The sequence below is a fragment of the Anticarsia gemmatalis genome, chromosome 4, assembly GCF_050436995.1.
Source record: "Anticarsia gemmatalis isolate Benzon Research Colony breed Stoneville strain chromosome 4, ilAntGemm2 primary, whole genome shotgun sequence".
Classification (NCBI taxonomy): Eukaryota; Metazoa; Arthropoda; class Insecta; order Lepidoptera; family Erebidae; genus Anticarsia; species Anticarsia gemmatalis.
In genome coordinates, this window is record NC_134748.1 from 13,040,633 (window position 1) to 13,062,402 (window position 21,770).

General features: G+C 34.4%; 2 protein-coding genes across 3 annotated transcripts in view; one reads left to right on the top strand and one right to left on the bottom strand.

The window, feature by feature from the left end:
* LOC142987822 (beta-1,3-glucosyltransferase) overlaps positions 1–7,788 on the bottom strand; it is a 32,691-nt gene extending 24,903 nt beyond the window's left edge. Inside the window, exons 1-2 of one of the 2 annotated variants that reach the window (XM_076136761.1) lie at positions 7,616–7,788; positions 2,122–2,172 (exon numbers count right to left, since the gene is read on the bottom strand). In XM_076136761.1, the coding sequence (XP_075992876.1) occupies positions 2,122–2,172; positions 7,616–7,625 (61 nt within the window). In that variant the 5' untranslated portion in view covers positions 7,626–7,788. Of the gene's footprint in view, positions 1–2,121; positions 2,173–2,363; positions 2,427–7,615 lie in introns of those variants that run through there. The other variant, XM_076136760.1, reaches the window with a different exon arrangement.
* Positions 7,789–8,178: 390 nt separating this feature from the next.
* Acox3 (Acyl-CoA oxidase 3) lies at positions 8,179–21,642 on the top strand. Its single transcript, XM_076113880.1, has 13 exons — positions 8,179–8,683; positions 10,028–10,165; positions 13,842–14,157; positions 15,194–15,365; positions 15,703–15,842; positions 16,428–16,570; positions 17,043–17,148; positions 17,509–17,646; positions 18,327–18,560; positions 19,118–19,272; positions 19,625–19,756; positions 20,127–20,279; positions 20,637–21,642. Exons 1-13 carry the CDS (start codon positions 8,528–8,530, stop codon positions 20,745–20,747), a joined length of 2,094 nt encoding a protein of 697 aa, XP_075969995.1. The 5' UTR covers positions 8,179–8,527; the 3' UTR covers positions 20,748–21,642.
* The last annotated feature ends 128 nt before the right edge of the window (positions 21,643–21,770 follow it).

Here is a 21,770-nt window from a genome sequence, read left to right on the forward strand (position 1 = left end):
GCAAATCGTCGTACAGGCTTTTTGAATACGGCAAATTAAAGAGGATTAAATTTTCTAAAAGAACTTTAGAACGAAAGAATCAAAAAAAAATTTTTGAAGCCCGTGGACCTTTTTTAAGGAGGGAAAAAATTTGGAAAAATTTTTTTTTGGTAGTTTTCGTAAGATTTCTCCAGACCTGGCCATGACAAAAAATTTTCATGGTCATATCAAAAAACTAGACACTTGGAGCTACAATTTGTTTTTTTAATTTTTTCTGTACGACCATTTTCCTCGGAGTTACAGCTTGTTGAAAATCACCCAAAAATTTGGATTCTTTTTTTATATCCCTTAATTTTTGGGAGTAGTTTATTAAAGTGCTGGAAGAGCTTCGTTCCAGATAACAAAGGTGCTAAAAAATCGTTGAAAAAGGAATACTCGAGTTCGAGTCGTATATTTTTAAGAGTTGATCGTGCGTTTGTTCGTAATTTTTTAACGTATAGTTTTTTTTTAATAAAAGTTTTCTTGCTGTAGGTAGTATTATTTTTATTTACACTTGATTATTTGCTATGATCATTGTCGCACGTTTAACAAATTATTTGGAAGTGTAATTTCAGGATTAAGGTCTTTTCATTAACATTCATTTAATGACGATTATTTCCACATCTGGTTCAACGTGTATTCCTTCCTTCTGCAGGAATATGCCTCTATCTTTCTCTCTATCTCAAAACTCTTTACTTTTACGCTTAAAGCAAAGATGTAGTCCATTTACAAGTAAATAAACCAAAAAAACATTCCGTATCGACGTAAAAATGTTCCATTCAATAAAATCAAAAACTAACACAGCGAAAAGCTTGATATATTCAATGAATCGTGAAAAATCGCAGTGATAAATTTGATATCAAAGCGAGATTTATTCGACTACAGATTCCAAATCAATTGGCGAACTTCAGATTAATCGTTTGGAAATGAAATGGTATGGTTGGATGACCACGCCGTCGGTTGCAAAGCTTGTCAGTTCACCTTTACATACACCGTGTTTGTATGTTGATTTAATTTGTTAGGAAAAATTTAACTTTTTTATCTTCAAAAAGACGAGATTCTTAATTCGTTATTTTATTTAGTTTGCTAAATCGCTTGGCTAAAAATTCCTGAACCGTTTTTAAAGGACATACAATATACCCAACCTGCTTTTGGCCAGCGATATGTTTTCAAGGCCTAATCCCTCCCTCTTTTAGGGAGAGATCGGTGTCCAAAATTGATCCAGTAATGGATTGAAATTTATTTTTTGATCGAATACTAAAACAATCACTTTTTATTGTGTCTTAATCCTACCGAATTCGTGACATAACATATAATGGCTTTTATAGCCATAGTTCTAACTTGTTATTTCATTTATGGCGTAATATTTTTTTGTTAAATAACCTAATCTCCCCTTTTACCCAGAAAAGAAGGCTTGTTATAGCCAATTGCTTATTATATAAAGATTAATTAATGATAAGCCTATCTATAATCCTAGATAGAAAACCAGATGTAACTAAATCACCAAACAATCCTATCTCAATCCATAACTGAAGATAACTGCAATATTGTAACTGGCCGTTACGAGCGCTTTAAGCTTCTGAGGTCAAGTTTGGCTAGCAAAAGTCGGCCCCAGCTGTTGACAATTAGTAGAACAATCGTTGAGGCAAATGAAAAGACTTGGGTAGTTTGAACAACTTTGACACTAGGTTGATTATTTACCGCACTGGTAATAATACTGACCAGTAAGAGGCTTTGTCCTTTGCCTAGTGTGTTTGTATTTTTTTCAGTATTCTAAGTGTGCACGTAATTTTAATCAAAAATGATATATTTTTATGTTCTATTTCATATTTTATCGCAACACACTTATTAGCGTGATTTTTGTTTTATTATTATAATATAAAGGATGGAAAAACATAATAAAATTAACACTGTGTAGTAATTTAATTAATTAATTTTTAAATAATTAAATTACTCAAGTATAATTTTATTATTTGTATTTTAAATATACTGCGACTATGTTATAACAGGAAAAAATGTTTATGAGCCGTATTAACTAGCTATTCAAATAGTTCTTCCGTTTAAGGATAAGGTAATCAAAAATTAAAGGAAAAATAAACTTACCGAAGCACCAAATACAGTCTATGTAAGCGAGAATTAGCACCAACGTTACAACTGAAATAAAAACAAACCTTATTTATAGACAAATATTTATAAAACAAACAAAAACTAAACATAAAAATGAACACAATAGAAAAAAAACACATTATCAAAAAAAATATTTCGGTCTCAAAAACCATTATATTATAAAAAACTAAACCACAAATAAAAAAAATAAACGTTTAAAAAAAAGAACGCGCTCGTACCTCTCGCGTACATATTGGCGGGAAACTTGGCAGCAAAGGGCGTGCACCACCCCCGCCGCACGAATCGGTACTGACGGCCGGAATATACGTAATACGGAAGTTTTGTTTTGCAAGTTAGGCAAAGGCATGAAGCCTTCTATGGATAATTTTATGACCTGTCGATGTCAGTGTGATTTGAATTTTTATCTATGGCACGATAAATGTTTTGGGGTGTCAATTTATTTGATAGGCGCTGTTCCTCAAAACTGTATAGAAGTAAAGAAACTAATTTTTATTGACGCACTTTTAGTTTATCGCTGGTCTTTTTGATATGAATTCATAATTTCTATATTGAAACGAATTGCTGCTATTAAACTTATTAAATTTACCCTTCAATCTAGGTGCAAAATAACTTTTTATTGACCCTTAACTGGCCTGACCTTAGTTTTCTTGAAGAGTAGGCAGCCAAATAAAGAACAATTATCTCAGTAAATATATAATATTTTTAGACAGATATGCCAAATACATGGAGTCAGTTCCTTAGCTCTAAGCCCTAATATTTAATACCTTCAATTTAATGTTACTTTTCCCTTATTTAATCCTACAAACAAGTGAAAAATATCAAACCGCATCCAATTATCTCAGACGCAAATTACAAAATCAATCACATTGATTGGTATTCTCTCTTGACTATACAAATTGTGTTTTTTACACTGGCAACTCCATTGACTAGGCGAACAATTGCACGGCACTCGGGCGCGCTAGTTAATTAGTGAGGAAAGTCAACAAATGTATGTTTTTAAAATTAAAATGGAAATCTGGAAAATAGTGGATATTTTTACCCGTCTGCTATAGCAGCGGGTTCTGTTGCATTCATATTTCTAGTAGTAAATGGTTGTAGTACATAGAAAAAATGCCTGCGGCATTTTTAAATTAGGTAATGTTCTCAGATCTTTTGTTGGAGTTTCAGATGTTCAGGCGCTAACACAGACCCCATCAATTTGAAAAGAGTTTTATTTTTCTCTATCTATTCTAAGATGTATTGTTATTAGGCTATGTAGTATATTATTACAGTTTCGTTAGTATACGTACACAGATAAAACATGTCTTTTTGCCACAGGAGTAAGCAGAGACCACAGAACGCCACATACAATCTTTACAAACTTCCCTTGCTTTATTCAAGTCCATACATTTTATCATACAGGACCTTTTCGCAAGACATCACCGATATGATCAGCGTATGTCTTTCTAAGTCGTTCCTTTCTGGCGTTTCTATTTACTTTCGCACAGTAAATTTAGGTATACCTATTGTAATTAAAGCATTTTTTACGAAAAGTAAGTAAAGCCTCTGCAAAAGTTAATAAAACGCATCAAAAATTCCATTCCACAAATTTCAATCTGCAATAGCAAAGGCACATAAAGAGATTGCGCAAAACATTTCTACATGAACTGCAGTAAAGTATCAAAACGTTCGTTTCTGTAGATGCTATATAAAATGTCTATGAAAACTCTCAAGACACGTCTGCACAGTAAAATAAAGTGAAGCTGGCTCAAAACGTTATATTTTATGAAATACCTCATAACGGACCTGAGTTTTAAGTCCCGAGTCCGTGTTTGAAAGTCTTGGACTGTAGAACGGAGGACAAGAAACAAATAGGTAATACTAGCTTTTACACGCGACTTCGTCCACAACCTGAATTTTCCCATGGGAATGCGTCATTTTCCCTGGGTAAAAAGTAGCCTATGTCCTTTCTTGGGTATCAAAATATCTCCATACCAAATTTTATGCAAATTGATTCCGTAGTTTAGACGTGATTTAGTAACAGACAGACAGACAGAGTTACTTTCGCATTTATAATATTAGTATGGATAGTATATATAGTATCTAGTATGGATTATAGAGCTTCCATGCAAATGTTACAAAACTACATGCGATTTTTTTTCACTTGTTCACTGCTAAATCGTTTAGCACGTGGTTTTAAGCATAGAGATGTTGAATACCCATAAAATCAAACTTAGGCTACTTTGTTTTTTTTAATTTCAAAGCCTATTTCATTTGGAAAAGGGGGATGCAAGTAGTACGTACAGGTAAGATAAAACTAATTTTAGGACCAAATCTATACTAATCTATACTAATCTATGCTAATCTATACTAATCTATACTAATATTATAAAGCTGAAGAGTTTGTTTGTTTGTTTGTTTGAACGCGCTAATCTCGGGAACTACTGGCCCGATTTGAAAAATTCTTTCAGTGTTAGATAGCCCATTTATCGAAGAAGGCTATAGGCTATATTATATCATCACGCTACGACCAATAGGAGCCGAGTACCAGTGAAAAATGTTTAAAAACAGGGAAAATTATGATTATCTTATGTGACGCAAGCGAAGCTGCGCGGGTCAGCTAGTAACAATAGAAAATTATTTGTGTAAATAGGTAATGATGTCTTATTTAGACAAATAGTTAAGTTTATTTTTGTTTGTTAAATAACAATCGTCTTTGTGTAATCATCACGTAATAGTATGTTATTATAAACATATTTACAAAAATACAGCATTGAATGGCTGAATTCAGGCACCCGTACAGAATTGCCTAATACCCACTCACATCAAAAATTAACTGTGCTATCATATATTTTTCTGGTTTCCCGTTAATACAAAAATTTAGATAAAATAGCTTCCGGTGCCATCACGATAAAAAATACACTACAGTTATTCCTACTCGGTATTCACATAATCCGAGGGAAGTTTTCAGTGGGAGTGCAGACTGACCGTTGACTGGCCATCAGCACGATTGCACGATTCTCAAGTGGCTGGCGAAAGTTCACGGTTCACGTGAAAAAGCTATAATTTAAGTATTCCAACACCAAAGTTTTAGAAAATGGCGCACATTTTCGAGGAATAAAAAAGAAGTTTTAGCGAGCATTCAAAAAATAAAGAAGGATCTTTTTAAATGCTTGTTTTCTTATTTTTTAAATATGAAACGTTACACATCGCAAAAAAGCCCGCAACGTTTCTTATTTTAATTATAGACTTGTTTCTTTCTGTGACCTTTCTCATCAAAACGGATGGAAAGAAGATTTGCAGGGTGATAGTCATCTATACTAATATAATAAAGCTGAAGAGTTTGTTTGTTTGATTGATTGTTTGTTTGTTTGTTTGTTTGTTTGTTGGTTTGTTTGTTTGTTTGAACGCGCTAATCTCAGGAACTACGGGTCCGATTTGAAAAATTCTTTCAGTGTTAGATAGTCCATTTATCGAGGAATGCTATAGGCTATATATCATCACGCTACAACCAATAGGAGCAGAGTACCAGTGAAAAATGTTACAAAAACGGGGAAAATTATGATTCTTTTATGTGACGCAAACGAAGTTGCGCGGGTCAGCTAGTTAAGATATAAAAAAAAAAGTATATTAATGGAGATGGTTATCCTACAAGTCATAGGTTACGTATCAACGCAATTTTGCCGGTGGCTGGAGCCAATAAGCGCTTGCAATAATACGAATATTACAGCTTTGGAGTCTGCTCGTACTCGTATATGTCTCTGGTTAATTACTAATTTAAACGACTATATTAAACGGAGACACTAGTTTGAAACATGTTTAATATACAGATATATTAATAGAATAAACTGCCAATCTATCGTTAAACTTTTTGGATAGGCATTTAATTAAAAGCGTCGCGCACGGAATAAATATCGGATTTTTTTTGCACTGCCAGCAACCACAAACAAGATTCCAATAGGTACCTACACAGATAAAAAATAACGTAAAGTATATAACGCAATTTTTTTTTGCCAGGGCTTTATAAAGCGTAGTTTATACCGATGGGGTGCACCGAGCAGGCTCTATTACTCGACCCGAGTTAATAGCTTACGTGCATATTGCATTGCCTCCATTCCGTGATTGGCTTTTTAAGTGTCTCTGGTTTTTTGCATTCGTTTTTTTATAGGAAGGAACGCATTCGGAAATCAGACTTTTTTTACTGCAAACAGGTTGTTTAATTAACTGGGATTGAGAAGGTATTTTACGTGATATTATTACGTTAAAAAATAGGACAAAGGTAATTTCCCTTTTTTAAACTGTGCATCTGTTACTGGCGATATTCGCAAATTTAAATAATAATATGAAATGAATGAAAATGAATAAAAAATCCGGGGATATATTCGGTTCGCTAAAACCACATAACAGTAACGTAAAGTTGTGTTAATTTTTTTTTAACGAAACTGCATGCTGTTTCAGTCATGGTACAAGATTTCGTATCGTCATCTATAAAAATATGCTCTATTTAGGTGCTTGTTAAAAAATAACTATAGAATATGGCCATGAACAAATCAATTCATAGTTACTGTTCATGCACCTATAATCATTGTTATTAAGTAGTTTTAAGATGCAATGTAGTTTAAATTGTATAAAATTAAGTTATTTGAATAAATTATCTATTATTATTATTATATTATAAATTCAAACTTCTACTTCACAGAATATAGGACTGCTTGTTGAATTAATGAAAGTGCATTTATTTTTAACTTGGCATTTCTTAAATCACTGCTGTTAGCTGCTACCGTAGCAATAAATTGTATGCACTGTAGAAAACTGCCACCGCTGACTAAATTATAACAAAAGGTGTTGAAAAGCTTGGCAGAAAACATAGACAATCCTGACACAGTTTGTACGTCTATGTTCTTGCCTGTTGTTAATAGTCTGACCTAGACTGCTGAATACTTGATCATTAAATACTGACTATATGGTATAATTTTAAAGGTTCAGTCAGTATTTTCGAACTGATTTTGAAGTTGTTGATAACTTATCTCAATTAATAGAGTTAATGACAGAGATGTGCTATAGTTTTAAAACATATTTTTACTAGAAGGTAATAGTACTATCTTGTATCTATAAATTCCTAACTTATTCTCTGTAAGTGAGTCAATGTAGTATTTAATTATAGGTGTACCAAAAAAACTGAATTATTATTTCTACGCAAACCGTAATACTTAAAGGTATTTAAAATAAATTGCTGTTCCTCTAATTTTTATTTCTTTAAAAGTATGCAAAACATCACAACTTGCTCATGTAGGGAATGGTGGAATTAGGGCCGTTTTTCTTTTTCATTACTGGAAAATATAGTTACTTACGTGGGTAGTAGTAGTACAGTAATAAGGAAGGGGCTTACAACCAGTTTTAAGATATTTAAACAATTTTTCGGTAAAGTAAGGAGGTTATATTATGGGCAATAAAAGTCATTCTACAACAAATTTGTAAATAAAACACTTACCAAAGTTCATTTTTGAGATAACAATTATATTCAGCACCGAGGCACACTATAAAACTAACATAGAACTAATTGTTTTGATAATTTTTCAACTGAATTTATTACGGACGGATGTCGGTGACATTCCATTCAACAAAAACAAACAAAGCAAGAAAGAAACTACCGATACTTGCTTAGATAAGTAAAAAAGAGATCACTAAACACTATGTTTTGAAATGCACTATGTATAGAACTGGAACGCAGATGTCACAGTGACACATTATAGAGACGCTCACGCTCATACATCGAATCGACTATAACATAAGCTTATTAATTTAATAGCTTGCGTTACTGCTGCTGATGCTTTTAAAAATAAATAATATTACGCCTTGCTCTCTTGTGAAGTCCGAAAATGAATCATATACCTACGTATTATAATCCACGATAAAATACCTACGACCTCCAACAATATTATATGATTTTGTTTTAGTAAGTTCTTACAACACTTACACAAGAGTCACATAACTTGTCAATGTCAAACTCCGTCGGGTACTTGTTGTCAATCTCAGAAGTCAGTATTGCTATTTGCTGTCATGTCACTGACACTTCATGAGCTTAATGTATTGAGTTCACAACAGCGTCAACAGCTGATTAACAAAGTTTTGTAGTAAATTATGTAGTACTTATCGATAAGTATCAACAAATAATTTATTGTGATCCAAAGTACAATTATATTATCACTTCGATAATCTATAATACTGTTAATAAAAAAACTAAAGATAGCAACTGTATTTTGATAAAAAAAACATTGCGGATAGTATACGCAGATAAACAAGAACTATTTGGAGTTTGGACTTAATTAATCCAAAGTTCATTTACATCCAGTATTTAGAGTGGTTCTGACGTATAGTGTTGTGTCCATAAATTTAAAAAAAAATGGAAGTGCGAAAAGAAAAAGTTACGGATGAACAACTGAAGGAGTTGATACCGGATTTGCCGAGTGGCCAGTTAGATAATTATAGGAAATTAGCGTCTTTCGACTGGCGGCGAATGAAACTTGTTTATGAAACTCTCGGCACTATAAAATTGAAAGTAAGTGTTTGATTTAGGTACCGTAAAACGGGGTGAATAGAATTCGCGGGGTGAATAGAAAAAAAATCAGGAAAGTTTTCAAGCCCAATGTTTGAGTACTCCTCGTTTAAGAATTTTGTTCAAATTTGAAATGATTACACGTCGATATTACTTCTCTGCGGTGTCATAATTGTTTAAATTGATATTTATACCCAAAAAATTGCTTCAAAGTCAACCGTCCTCGAATGCCTTAATGGTCCATACATTTTTTTCAAAACTTTGGATTTAAAGTGGAATTTCTTTTCTAATGAGTTGTTTGGAGTGTTTATCTCTTTAGGTGTATATTTATCTATAAAGATACAATATTGTTAACTGAAAAAACGTTTTAAAACACAATTTTTCCATTTACCCCTTTGGTCGTTTCGATTCACCCCTATCGCTGGGTGAATAGAAATTGACCATTTTTTTTATGAAATATCGTAAAACTATGCATATTTTTGGACAAATATGGTTTTAACTCTTTCTTCATGGCGCCGGACATGATATAAAACAACCCGACAATAAAAATAACAAGTTATTCGCTACAAATTTTTAGGACAAAGTTGAAAATTGTTTCTATTCACCCCGTTTTACGGTATTTAAAAAAATATATTTGTCATGTTTGGTTTTTGATGTTAAAGTATGTAAGTCGTAATTTGCTGAATCAGAGGTCTTTAGGTCAAAACTGACATAAAATTACAGCTAACAGTTTTATAGTTTATTCTTGTCTGCAAGTACATTAATTTATGTAATGTAGTCAGTACATTTTTAAATAAGCTTTTATGAATTTTTAAACTTGAATTCTATATTCCATAAAAACTGTTTTATTATGTCCATTATCTTCAAGCACAATGCTGTACCTTAATGTTCCAATGCCCCATTTTTTTTAATACAGTTTTTACTTAGCAATTTACATTTATGAATATGTATAGCTGACATTGACATAATTTATTGTTAAGCAACTTGTTTTTTTTAATATGGATGTAAGTAAAAAAATAAATTGTCCAATGACAATCCAAAAATCCGTGACCCCAACATCCGGGGTATAGACAATAAATAAGAATTTCTTATTGGAATAAGTTGGGAATATCTTCTTAACCTGGGTTTTCAGCCAAAGTTCTCTGAGCAGCTATCAAGTACCACTATAAAATCTATAGAAAGCTTTGCTTTGCATAAAATCATGCCTTATTTTTATATAGGAGGTAGGCAGAGACTAAAGAATGGTACTTGGTACAATCCTTACAAACTTCCCATGCTTCATTCACAAGCATCTTGTGATATAGGACTTTTCTCTATATCTTTCTTTATAATGTTGTATTGTTTTAGCAAAAAATATGGGAATTTATGGAGGGTCACCCACTCTTCAAACATGCAGAAGCCAGCAAACTCCTGGATGAGGAGAGGCACATCGCCACAAAGAGGATGTACACCATCTTTAATGAAACATTCCTGCCTTTTGAAAAAGTAAGTCTTTCCTTGGGATTTTTAAACAATTTTATTATTATAACTAGTGGACTGACCCAACTTGGTCTGAGTACAGTATAATTTTATCCTATTGATCCCAATCCCGTTTGATCCCATCAATCCTATACGAACCACAGTTACAAACATATTTAAAAAAGAATTATCCAATTTTGTGAAGTTGTTTGAAATTTATTCATGTACATACATTCAGGTGATTAATTCTTATTTATGTAGATTCTATTTAAATTCTGTGAATAATTATGCGGCCTATGTTTGACCCTGGGTTTTCATCTATCCCCTTGCAAAATTTCATCAAAATCGGTTCAGCAGTTAGCAGTAAAAGGATAACAAACAAACTTTTGTATTTTCACATAGGTATGGATAATTGCTTGTTGTTGCGTGTCACAAGCAAATACAATAACAAGTTAATATAATAAGTTTTTGTGTATAATCTGAAATAACAAAAGGTAATTAATAATTTCTATTCATAAATTTATTAAATAAGTTAAAAGTACAATGAAATGCTATATCATTTCAAAGATATAATATAAGTTTTAACCATTTAATTATTACATAGGTAGGTACATATTCTGAAATACATTTAATCATTCATTTTGGCAACATTATACCTATATGTATTCAATTAAATTGTATTCACGTTATTGTCTATTACACTTTCTGCACTGAAAGTTGATAGCTTTTCCTTTTATCTATTCACTAGCCACCCGCCCTGGCTTCGCCCGGTTGTGTCAGTTACTTTACAAAAAAACTACGACCTCTACACATAAAGCTTCCTCTTGAATCACCCTATCAATTAAAAAAACCGCATCAAAATCTGTTGCGTCGTTTAAAAGATCTAAGCATACATACAGACATAGGGACTGAGGGGAAGCGACTTTGCTTTATACTATGTAGTGATTTTTTGTTTTTATCATATTTAAACGAAATTATAAAATATCTAGGAGATTTCTTGAACCACTGAAAACTTGTATATGCCTGGGTTTGAAGTATATTTGTAGTGATCCCATAGTTATTAAAACCATTTTGTTTTATTGGCTTTTGGTATTAAAATATCTTCATATAGGTAGGTACATAAAAGATGTAGGTAAACATGATAACGAATCTGTTTTTCGCTGCTACAAAGTCTATGATAATTGTTATCTTTTTACTATTATAATAAAGAAATATTACCGCGATAGCCGAATGGTCTAAGTATACGCCCCCCGCGCAAGTAGTCTAGGGTTCGAGCCCAAGGCAACACAGCTATGATTTTTTGAAATCATGTGTGTATTACAAATTATAAATATCTTGTTACTAGTTACAACGGAAACATTGTGATGAAACCTTAGGAATATAATTTAATGATGGCTTTAAATAATCCCTAAACTAGACCTCAAAACCTATATGTATACCTAAAATAGATTGTTAGCATATTTATAGAAATAAAATTGAATAAAGTATAAAAAAAAATACCTTAATGTAAGATACACATAATAAAATAAATAATAGGTACCTATTAAGACTATTTATCAAAAATTTATCACAATTATCTACTAGCTAAGATATAACACAATTAGTATGATACTGCATTATCTATAAATAACTGGTCAAGCGCGAGTCGGATTTGCGCGTGACGGGTCCCGTATCATACATATTTACTCTTATAAATGCGACTACCTGTTACTGTTATCGATATCGACCATTAACCAAAAAAAAAATACGTTTTTTGTATAGAAGCCCCCTTAGCTATTTATTTTATTAAAATTTTTAGCGTTTGTATTTATAGGGGCAACAAAAATACATCAGCTGTGAAAGTTTCAACTGTTTTTCTTTCACGACTCATGAAATACCTACGGCTAGGTGACTTACTCTCGACAAGATTTAATTTGTAATTAATCGAGTTAATTCGAACTTATGTCAAATCGTACTGTTGAAATTACAAACTAGCGTACGTTTGAGTGCTGATTTTGTGAATAAAATAATCCTAAATGGATTGTTTTATTCACTTTAATTTCCAAAGTCAGCGAAGTCTCAATAATAGGCTTCCGTTTCTTCCCTTTACGGAACTCTAATGACGAACAATGCCTAGTAAGTTCTCAACTATGAATTACAAATTCACATCATTACCATATTAAACGAATTTACTTGCAAGATAATTGAATTTTGTATTACAAATGTTAAGTAATGTAGGTGCCTTTGAACTTGTTTTGTTCTATTGTTTAGGTTTTTGTCAAATTTCTTTTGTACCTACTATAAAAACATGCCTAGCTTTTCTTCCAACTATGTTGGAGTCGACTGCCTCCGTGGCGCAGTGGTTAAGATAACCATGCCAATACCATTGCTGCCGTGTGGGTTCGATTCCCATACGGAAACTATTTGTGCGATCCACAAATAGTTGTTTCGGGTCTAGTTGTAAATTGTGTCCGTAACGTTGCTTGTATGTTTGTAAAAGTCCCCGCGACGCAAGAGCAAATCTTAGTGCGGGAGTTGTGTTTAAAAAAAAGTCGGCTTCCAGTCTCACTGGATGCAGCTGAATACCTACTAGTATGCTTATCGGTCCTCCACAACCCAGTTACCTGGATTATAATACAATAACCTTTAGCAAGACGAGTCTTTTAGCGTGCCTTCCGAATTACAGAGGAACTCATGCATATCGTAAATTATGGTCACCCATCCACAGATCATTAGCGTAGCTTAACATGAGGGTACGTGCTTAGCCTAGTTTAGCTGTGGCTAAGTAAGCTTCTTTTCTTTCTATTCCAACTAATAGATATTATTAATGTAGGTATGTAGAGGCGATCATAGCCAGTTGCTCTCGCCTGTTGGAAAACGATCTGTGGGTTAAGCAATGTTAGACGCGGGTATTCTATAGATGGGTTGCCACTGGTATTTGAACTGATCGTCTTCGCGACAAAGTTTTTACGCTGAGATATTATACAATTGAACGAATTCGCGGTGTTTCTGAGTTAAAATTGTAAGATGGACACAAACAACTGTAAACAAATGATAAGAATAATCAAATGAGAAGTTCGTTTGCCTTTGACCCTACAGCGTCATTAAATCTTAATTGTATTGCTGTAGTTTAATATAGTAATGGTCGCATGCACTATTGCAACTGTTATTGTGGGGTCGATTTCTTCAATGCACCATTTGGTCCGAGTCGTGGATTTCCACACGGAACAAATTTTGACGCAGCAAATATTACGGATTTTTTTCTCTACAATATCGATAATATCTAACTAACCTGAGATTGTTCGAGAGAGCAAAACAATCACCAGGAAAACAGCTTAAAAGCATCAGCCTAGCCTTTCTTCCAACTATGTTGGAGTCGGCTTCCAGTCTCACCGGATCCAGCTACCACGCTGCTACTCTTGATAAAATGACATGAAACAAAACAAACTGCACGTTTGGCGCAGTGGTTAAAGTGGTCACCTCGCCGCAATAACCGTAGCGCCTCGTGTGGTGGGTTCGAATCCCACCCGTGACATATATTTGTGTGATGAGCACGAGCATCTGTTCCAAGCCTGGTTGTTAATTATCCTTAAGTATGTATTTAGAAGTATATGAGTATGTTTATCCGTTATTTGGTTACCGTAGTACAAACTCTGCTTAGTTTGGAATCAAATAACCATGTGTGAGTTGTCCAATAATATTTATTTATATTTGTTATTTTCAGATAGTTGAAGACCCGAAACTATTCCAAGCAGAAACCGAAGCTATGTTTATGTTTGACAGTTCTGTCGCTGTCAAAGTGTCATTGACCTTCAGAATGTTCAGCAATGCTATCCAAGGCAACGGCCGGAGTCATCACTATCATCTCATAGAAGATGTTGCTAAAGCCAAAATTGGGGGGTGCTTCGCCCTCACGGAGGTGTCCCATGGGTCCAATGCCAAGGGTATGAGGACCACTGCCACTTATATACCAGAGAAGAAACAGTTTGTGATGCATAGTGCTGATTTTGAAGCTGCTAAATGCTGGGTCGGGGCTATGGGTGAGTTGATTAACTTTACTAATCTTACTTCATACAAATATTGAGAGTTTGCATGTTTTGATACATGTTCGTTACGCTGTCTCGTAAAAACTTTTTTTTATCCCATTACTGTCCCATTGCAGGGCAAGGGTCTCCTCCCAAACGAGGGGAAGGGGTTGTGCATTGAGTCCACCACGCTGGCCAAGTGCGGGTTGGGGACTTTGCACACCCTTAACAAATATATTAAAAAAATTTTAGGCATGCTAGGTTTCCTCACGATGTTTTTCTTCACCGTTAGAGCAAGTGAAAAGTCATTGGTGTGTTAGCTTTGAACAATGAAACAATCGACAACTTGCGTGGGAGGTGCATACCTACTTATTTTTATTACAATATAATGGTTTCTTACTTTATATATTCTTAATACATTTTCAAGGCTAGGCACAAATAAAACTATACTTAAATCTCTATAATAGGCTAAACTAGCATAAGAAACATTACACAATGCGATTAACGTCAACCAAAATGATGTTTTTGAAATTCCTAATACCTACCTATTAATAACTATGACACTTAATTTAATCATTTATTCGCAAGTAGGTAACGGTAAGTAAAAATATGCAAATTTAGTAAGCAAGGTTTATCTACGCTATTTTTAGAATATTGGTAATAAATTGACAACTTAATATATTGGAATTATAGGTACCTGCTTGGCAAACATTTTGGTAGGTGTAAAGGTAGCGGGAGACTTTACTTTTCTTCCCAAGATTTTAGCTATGAACGGGAATATGTATTGAACATCGAAATGATTTCACATAATAATATAAGTATGTTGCAGCATTTCTGTAATTTAACAGAACTTGTACTATGGAAACCAGATAACTGATAAACGTATTTAAGCTATGCTTAAAACAGATACTCATCTCTCTCGCATCTTACTTCAAATCAGTCCTGGTTGGGACTTAAACCCACTATATGCGGTGCAGCGGTTAGGTGATCAGTTAATAATTGCTCCAAACGTGCAGTTGATATATCCTCCAATAAATTAATTATTTGCCAGGTAAATGTGCAACACACGCGATAGTATATGCGATGCTGATCTCCAAAGGCAAGAACCATGGGCTCCATACATTCGTGGTGCCGCTAAGAGACCCCAAGACTCTGAAGCCGTACCCTGGAGTCATTGTCGGTGATTTAGGAGAGAAGGTCGGACTTAACGGAGTTGATAATGGGTATGTATTTATTGTTAATTTATAAATGAGCTCGTGGCTTAGTTAACAACAGCCGCGCGGATAGATTTTTGAGGTTAAGTTACGCTTGCCGAGGTTGTACCGTAGATGGGTGACCATATTATGTAATCCGAGTTCCTCCGTGTGTCGGAAAGCAGGTTTATGGGTCCCGGCTGTCTTTTTTAAAGATCTTTGACAGTCGTTAACAGTAGAAGTTTGCAAGTCTGATAACCAGTTTTACTGAGGGATATCGTGTTATAACCCGGGTAACTGGGTTGTGGAGGTCCGAGATATTAAACTGTACAAGGTAAAAAATAACTTAAATTGAATAATATTGCAGTTTCGTAATGTTCAACAACTACCACTTGCCGAAAGAGGCCGCACTCGACAAGCTGGGCGGAGTGGATGACAATGGGGACTACAAGACACCCTTCAGGGACCCTAACAAGAGGTTCGGAGCTGCACTCGGTATCTTATCAGGTAAAAATAAAAATAAACTTCTTAAATATACACATATGTGTAGAAAATTTTGCATCTAATCTCAGAACAGATACTCACACATCTTCATCATATTAATATTAGGTCGGGGAAAAAGTCTTTTCGCATTATAGTATGTATGAACTTGTAATAAAAACTTTTCTCTACACAAAATAGCTCGATATTTGGGTACCTCACGAGCTCACTGAAAAAAACCTAATGAACCGTGTTCTCATTTGTGATTCTTGAAGCCAAAGAGATTTTATTACAAGTTCATACATACTATAATGCGAAAAGACTTTTTCCCCGACCTAATACTTTTTCCGAGTACAAATCGCTTGGGGCCATATTCACTGTTACTTTTAAAAAACTGCTCAACTTGGATTTAATCGCAACCTCTTGAACGACAGTGCTATACAGGCTGTACTATTGTGAACAGCAGTTAGTATCCATAGTTATGTGATAAACTAACTAATTTACACTGATTGTTACGCTTCAACGGCTAAAAGAATTAAACTGATTCGGATGAAATTTGGTGGAGATGCAAGGCATCTACCTTATAAATAATATTGTTTCCTAACATTCTAGGTGGTCGCGTCCACATAATGTCAATATGCAGCCACTATCTACTGAAAGCAATCGTGATAGCTATTAGATACTCAGCAGTTAGGAAACAGTTCGGACCTGAAAATTCCACCGAAGAGACACCCGTGTTAGAGTACCAGCAACAGGTACTATTCATATTTACTTGATTTTTTTCTTATTACTTATTATGAAACAGATATTAGCAATTTAGTTTTTTCGAAAAGTCGCTGCGAAGCCTAGTCCCCTTGCAACGCTTAGCAGTCACATCAATCAGCCCGTGACCACGGTCGATACAATTCGATCGAAACCTCGGGCAGCTAATAAGGTATCGTAAACCTTGAAATTTAAATCGCTTTAAATTATTTTGTTTAACAATGGAGAAGTCGTAAGGCGTTTGCTTAATTTTTTTAATCCATAAGTTTCTATTACGGAAGCTAAATGTGTTATAATTTTATTTTTCAGTTTTAAGAAAATAACTGTAACTATGTAGATATTTTTTTGTTTTTTTAGTATGAGGCTGACTTAAGCTCTTACAGTTAAAAGCACTTATTAAATAGAGATAAAAAGAATATATTTGTACTTACTCTAGACATAATTTCATTTTATGTAATGTTTCAGCAAATCCGCCTGCTTCCTTACTTGGCAGCGACATACGCTATGAAGATATTCGCCGTGTGGATCGGTGAACTACACATCAATCTGACTATCAATAACATTGTGGGCAGTAAGTTTAATTTCTAATAATAATAGTTTTTTGCTATCTGCCTACCCCTGTGGAAAAAAAGGTGTGATAAAGTGTCCTCCCACCTAAAAATCGACTAACCCAAGTTTCTGAGTACATTTACTGGTAGTTTATCTATTCATTAATGTTTTTTTTATATGAGTTTAAACGCTATTGAATAGATAAACTACCGCTAAATGTACCTCGGAACCGGGGGTAAAACTTTTTATGGTACCATACCCAATGAGTAAACCGAGAACTTTGAAAGTGAAAAAGGGCCTAAGAGCCTATCTCATTTCTAAAAAAGGCCCTTGTCCAGCAGTGGGACAGTCATTTATTTAATTTTATCTATTTTTGTCAAAGGTTCAGATGATAACTCCGCGGAGCGTGGTATGGAGATGCACGCGTTGTCGTCTGCCATCAAGCCGATCTTCGGCTGGACCTCGCGTGATGGGATACAGAACTGTAGGGAGTGCTGTGGAGGACATGGCTATTTGAAAGGTAATATACGATCATTATAATATTCTCATGTGATTTAAATAGAGTCTATTAAATTGTATGCAGTTTAAAAACTAGGGATTTTGAAAACATATTTTTAGCTAACAACGTACTGAACCCTCCCGATGATAATATAAAAAATTTATTTCCCCATATTGTTTTTTTTTATTATTTATATTTTTATTAATTACTGCTAAATAAAAACACCGACCGGTCAAAGGGTTGAAGAGTCTATTCACCAAAGTCACTTATTCGCCGAATCATATCGAAGATTCTTTGTACCAAAATAATCTACTTGTGGAATGCTTTTGAAATATAGCTGCCGTCATCGAGATCTTTTAGACTTTATCTTTTCATGTACTTATTAACATAATGACTGTCTCCGTGGCGTTATGGTTTAGGTCACCACACCGTTACCATCGTGTTGGGGTCGTGGGTTCGATTCCCACACGGGACAATTATTTGTGCGATCCACAAATTATTGTTTCGTGTCTGGCTGTACTCAGTGTCTGTTGTTTGTATGTTTGTAAAAGTCCCTGCGACACAAGAGCAATTCTTAATGCGAGAGTTGTCTTTAAAAAAAATGAATATATATTTCATGCGAATTAACGTTACACTTTATCCTGGTTTGTTTACCATTTGCCTATGACCAATCACAAACTAACAAAACATTAATTCCTCAGCGGCCGGCATCGGCGAGCTTCGCAACGACAACGACGCGAACTGCACATACGAGGGTGAGAACAGCCTGCTGCTGCAGCAGACCAGCAACTGGCTGCTCAACGTGTGGGGCCGCAGGGACAAGCTGACGGAGAGAGACTCCCCGCTAGGGTCCCTGGCCTTCTTGAACAATGCTGACCAGTTGTTAAAGGAAACTTGTGCTTGGAATACTGTGGAACAGTTTATGGAGCCTGCTAGTGAGTATAATAAGGCAATATTGAGACGTTAATAGTGAGGGAACCTTGCATGCCTAAAATTTGTTTAAAACATTTATTGAGGGCATGCAAAGTCCCCAACCCGCACTTCGCCAGCGTGGTGGACTCAAGGCCTAACCCCTCCCCCTCGTTTGGGAGAAGACTCTTGCCCTGCAGTGGGACAGTAATGGGTTAAAAAAAAAGTTGCATTTAGTAGATCAATTGTCTCCTGACAACCTTGAAACTCGTGGCCCAATAAATTAGGTTACGCTTATGTTACTGAGTACTTTCGTTTGGTAGAGGCAGTAAAGGTGTCATTTTCATCACCATTTTATGGCCTCGTATAGCTTAAGGCTAGTATTTAGTAGTAGTTATTTTTAATTAGCTTATTTATATAATATATGAAATATTGACGGAGTTATCATATACAATAAGTTGAAATGAGGACGCGACCTCGTCGTATTTTTTTATGCACTAGGCCAATATCTTTTTTTTTTTTAATTTCATTTAAATTTTAAGTGAATTGTTGAAAACGTTTGCATGTGACATTTCCATTTCAGATCTTATCCACATGTACAAATGGCTAACGGCGTACATGCTGAAGATGACCGCTGAGAAGGTGGCTTCATTGAAGGCGGAGGGCAAGACTAACTTCTGGGCTAAGAACGACTCGCAGTCGTTTAACGCTGTCACCTTGTCCGTTGTTTATGGCGAGGTAGGGTCATAGTATTAAGGTTTTATGTGTATTTCCTATAAAAACTTCAAAATCGATTAAAAAACGACTTTCTTGCAAGTTAAGTGAAATGATTCCCTGTTTTAAACCTGGATGAATAATTATATAAAATCTACCATCAATTAATATCCGTTCAGATATTATAAATGGCAAAGTCAGTTTGATTAACTACTTACGACTTTAAAATTCTTAAGAAGTTATTAGTACACACAAAAATTTTATGGTGGTGGCGTGGTGACAATTTTAACCACTGCGTCACAGACACCGTCCAATTTAGTGAATATTATAATATCTCTTTTAAATGTATTTACCTCGTTATTGTATGTGTTTTCAGAACTACATATTGAATCACTTCTACAAGACAGCTCTTGAGTATGAAGATGAGAAATGTAGGAATGTGTTGTTGAAACTAGTAACGTTGTATGGATCGTTCTTGTTGGAAAAACATATGGCTACTTTCTATATTGTGAGTATTCGTTTTTTTATACTAAAGAATTATGTCATAGGTACTGCTCTGTATCAAAGGTATTACAATTGATCGAGCATGTTTCTTTTTTTGTTTATTTTTTGTTATTCAATATGAACACGTAATTTCCTTCGTGTTTCGGAGAATCGAGTTTTGTACATGTCATTCGTAAAAATTTTTGCGTTATTTCGCTCACTACTACTAACTTTAATGTGTAACGTTTAGTAAGTCATGTCTAATTTATTTGGAGAAACAGAAATATACTTTTTACCTTCTGATTGCTGGGCTATTCTAATTACATTGTCAATGTCATTTTTCTATACCGTTATAAACAACTAGCAAATGTACTAATGACGTATTGTCCCCGCAGGGCGGGTACCTGCAAGGTGACACAGGCGCTAACCTCCGCGCGGCCGTGCTCCGCGCGTGCTCGCAGGTGGCGCCGGACGCTATAGCTCTGGTAGATTCCCTGGCGCCGCCGGACTTCTGTCTCAAGTCTGTACTTGGCATGTCGGATGGAGAGGTACGTAATTACAAAATTGATTTATAAGCTTATTTAGAAAGAGTGAAATGATATTATTGAAATTTTATTCCAAACTGAGCACATTAGTTATAGTTGAGTAGTTTTTGCATAAGCCACTCACGCAAGAGAATAAGAATTCATCACTGCAATCAAACTTTTTAAAGTTGTGTGTTATAACCATACTTAATTCGTTAACGAGAATATTGTAAAGAGAAGAAGCATACTTGCTTGAATGTTTAGGCATTTTTGAGAGAATACAGAATTTCTACAGAATTGTATCCGAATAATAATCATACCTACTTCATTTTCTTGGACCAAAGTCAAAATCTCTTATAAACTAATTTCTAACATTTCCAGGCATACAAACACCTTCAGAACAACGTACTGACATACCCTGGCTCTATGACACGACCGGAGTGGTGGCGAGACGTTGTATACTGGCAGAGTTACGCACCTTCCAAGCTTTAAACTTATTGATATAGCTTTAAGATTTAAGTGCAAGTAAATACAAGGTATATTTGCTATGCAATATTGTTAAGAGTGATAAGTACAGAATTTATTTTTATCATTTTTTGAATATGCTTCATATATTACATTAGACTCACCCCCGGGTTTCTGAGTACATTTAACGGTAGCTTATCTATTCAATTACGTTTTTTATATGAGTTTTGACACTATTGAATAGATAAACTACTGCTAAATGTACCTCAGAAACCGGGGGTTAGAGCTTGTTTCGCGGCTTATTAAAGCGTCAGATAGCCAATATGCTAGATGACAGCAAAATAACTATAAGTACAGTCAAGATTCCATTTGATAAGGTATCTGATATTTATCCAGGACTGGCGAGGCTTATCCTAAAAGTACTTATAAAACAATGAAATCAGTGGAAAAAAGACATTTCATATTATAATTATGTAATTCTTATTTGTTACACTGGCATTCCTCGTTGAAGATTTTGGGTTGTTAAAAAGAATACACAGTTGTGCCTTATTTTGCCGATAATCATAAAGCCTAAGTTCCTTTAAAATAAATGCAATTAACTGTTGTAATAGCTGTTAATGAAACGATTGCATATATAAACTTGTAACTGAATTGTCAGGATGAACTATACATATTTAGATATTTATAAACCACATATGACGAATCTATCTTTATTTTTGTTAACTATTCATTTTTTAAATAAGACTGGATTATGATCACAATTGTATATTTGTTTTCAGTACAAACACCGATCATTGTTTAGATTATAAGGTGTCGGTATTATAAGTAAAAAATATTTTTATAAACTTTATATTTTACGTTGATATTTTGTTAAATAATGGTGGTGATATTTTATACAATAATTTTATTATACAATAAAAGATTTTATATAATAACTGCATTTTAAATCAAACCTAGGCCACAGGAAAAACATTTCTATAGACTACTATAGGAATGTCTTTCCTGTGTCCCAATTGTTTGTGACCCGTCATTTCTCAAATGGTTGTATAA

Excerpts from the sequence above, each read along its gene's own strand:
- Acox3 (XM_076113880.1), top strand. The coding sequence starts at position 8,528 with ATGGAAGTGCGAAAAGAAAAAGTTACGGATGAACAACTGAAGGAGTTG. Across the intron at positions 15,366-15,702 it reads CTTAACGGAGTTGATAATGG|TTTCGTAATGTTCAACAACT; the intron begins GTATGTATTTAT and ends ATAATATTGCAG. Across the intron at positions 18,561-19,117 it reads ACAGTTTATGGAGCCTGCTA|ATCTTATCCACATGTACAAA; the intron begins GTGAGTATAATA and ends TTTCCATTTCAG.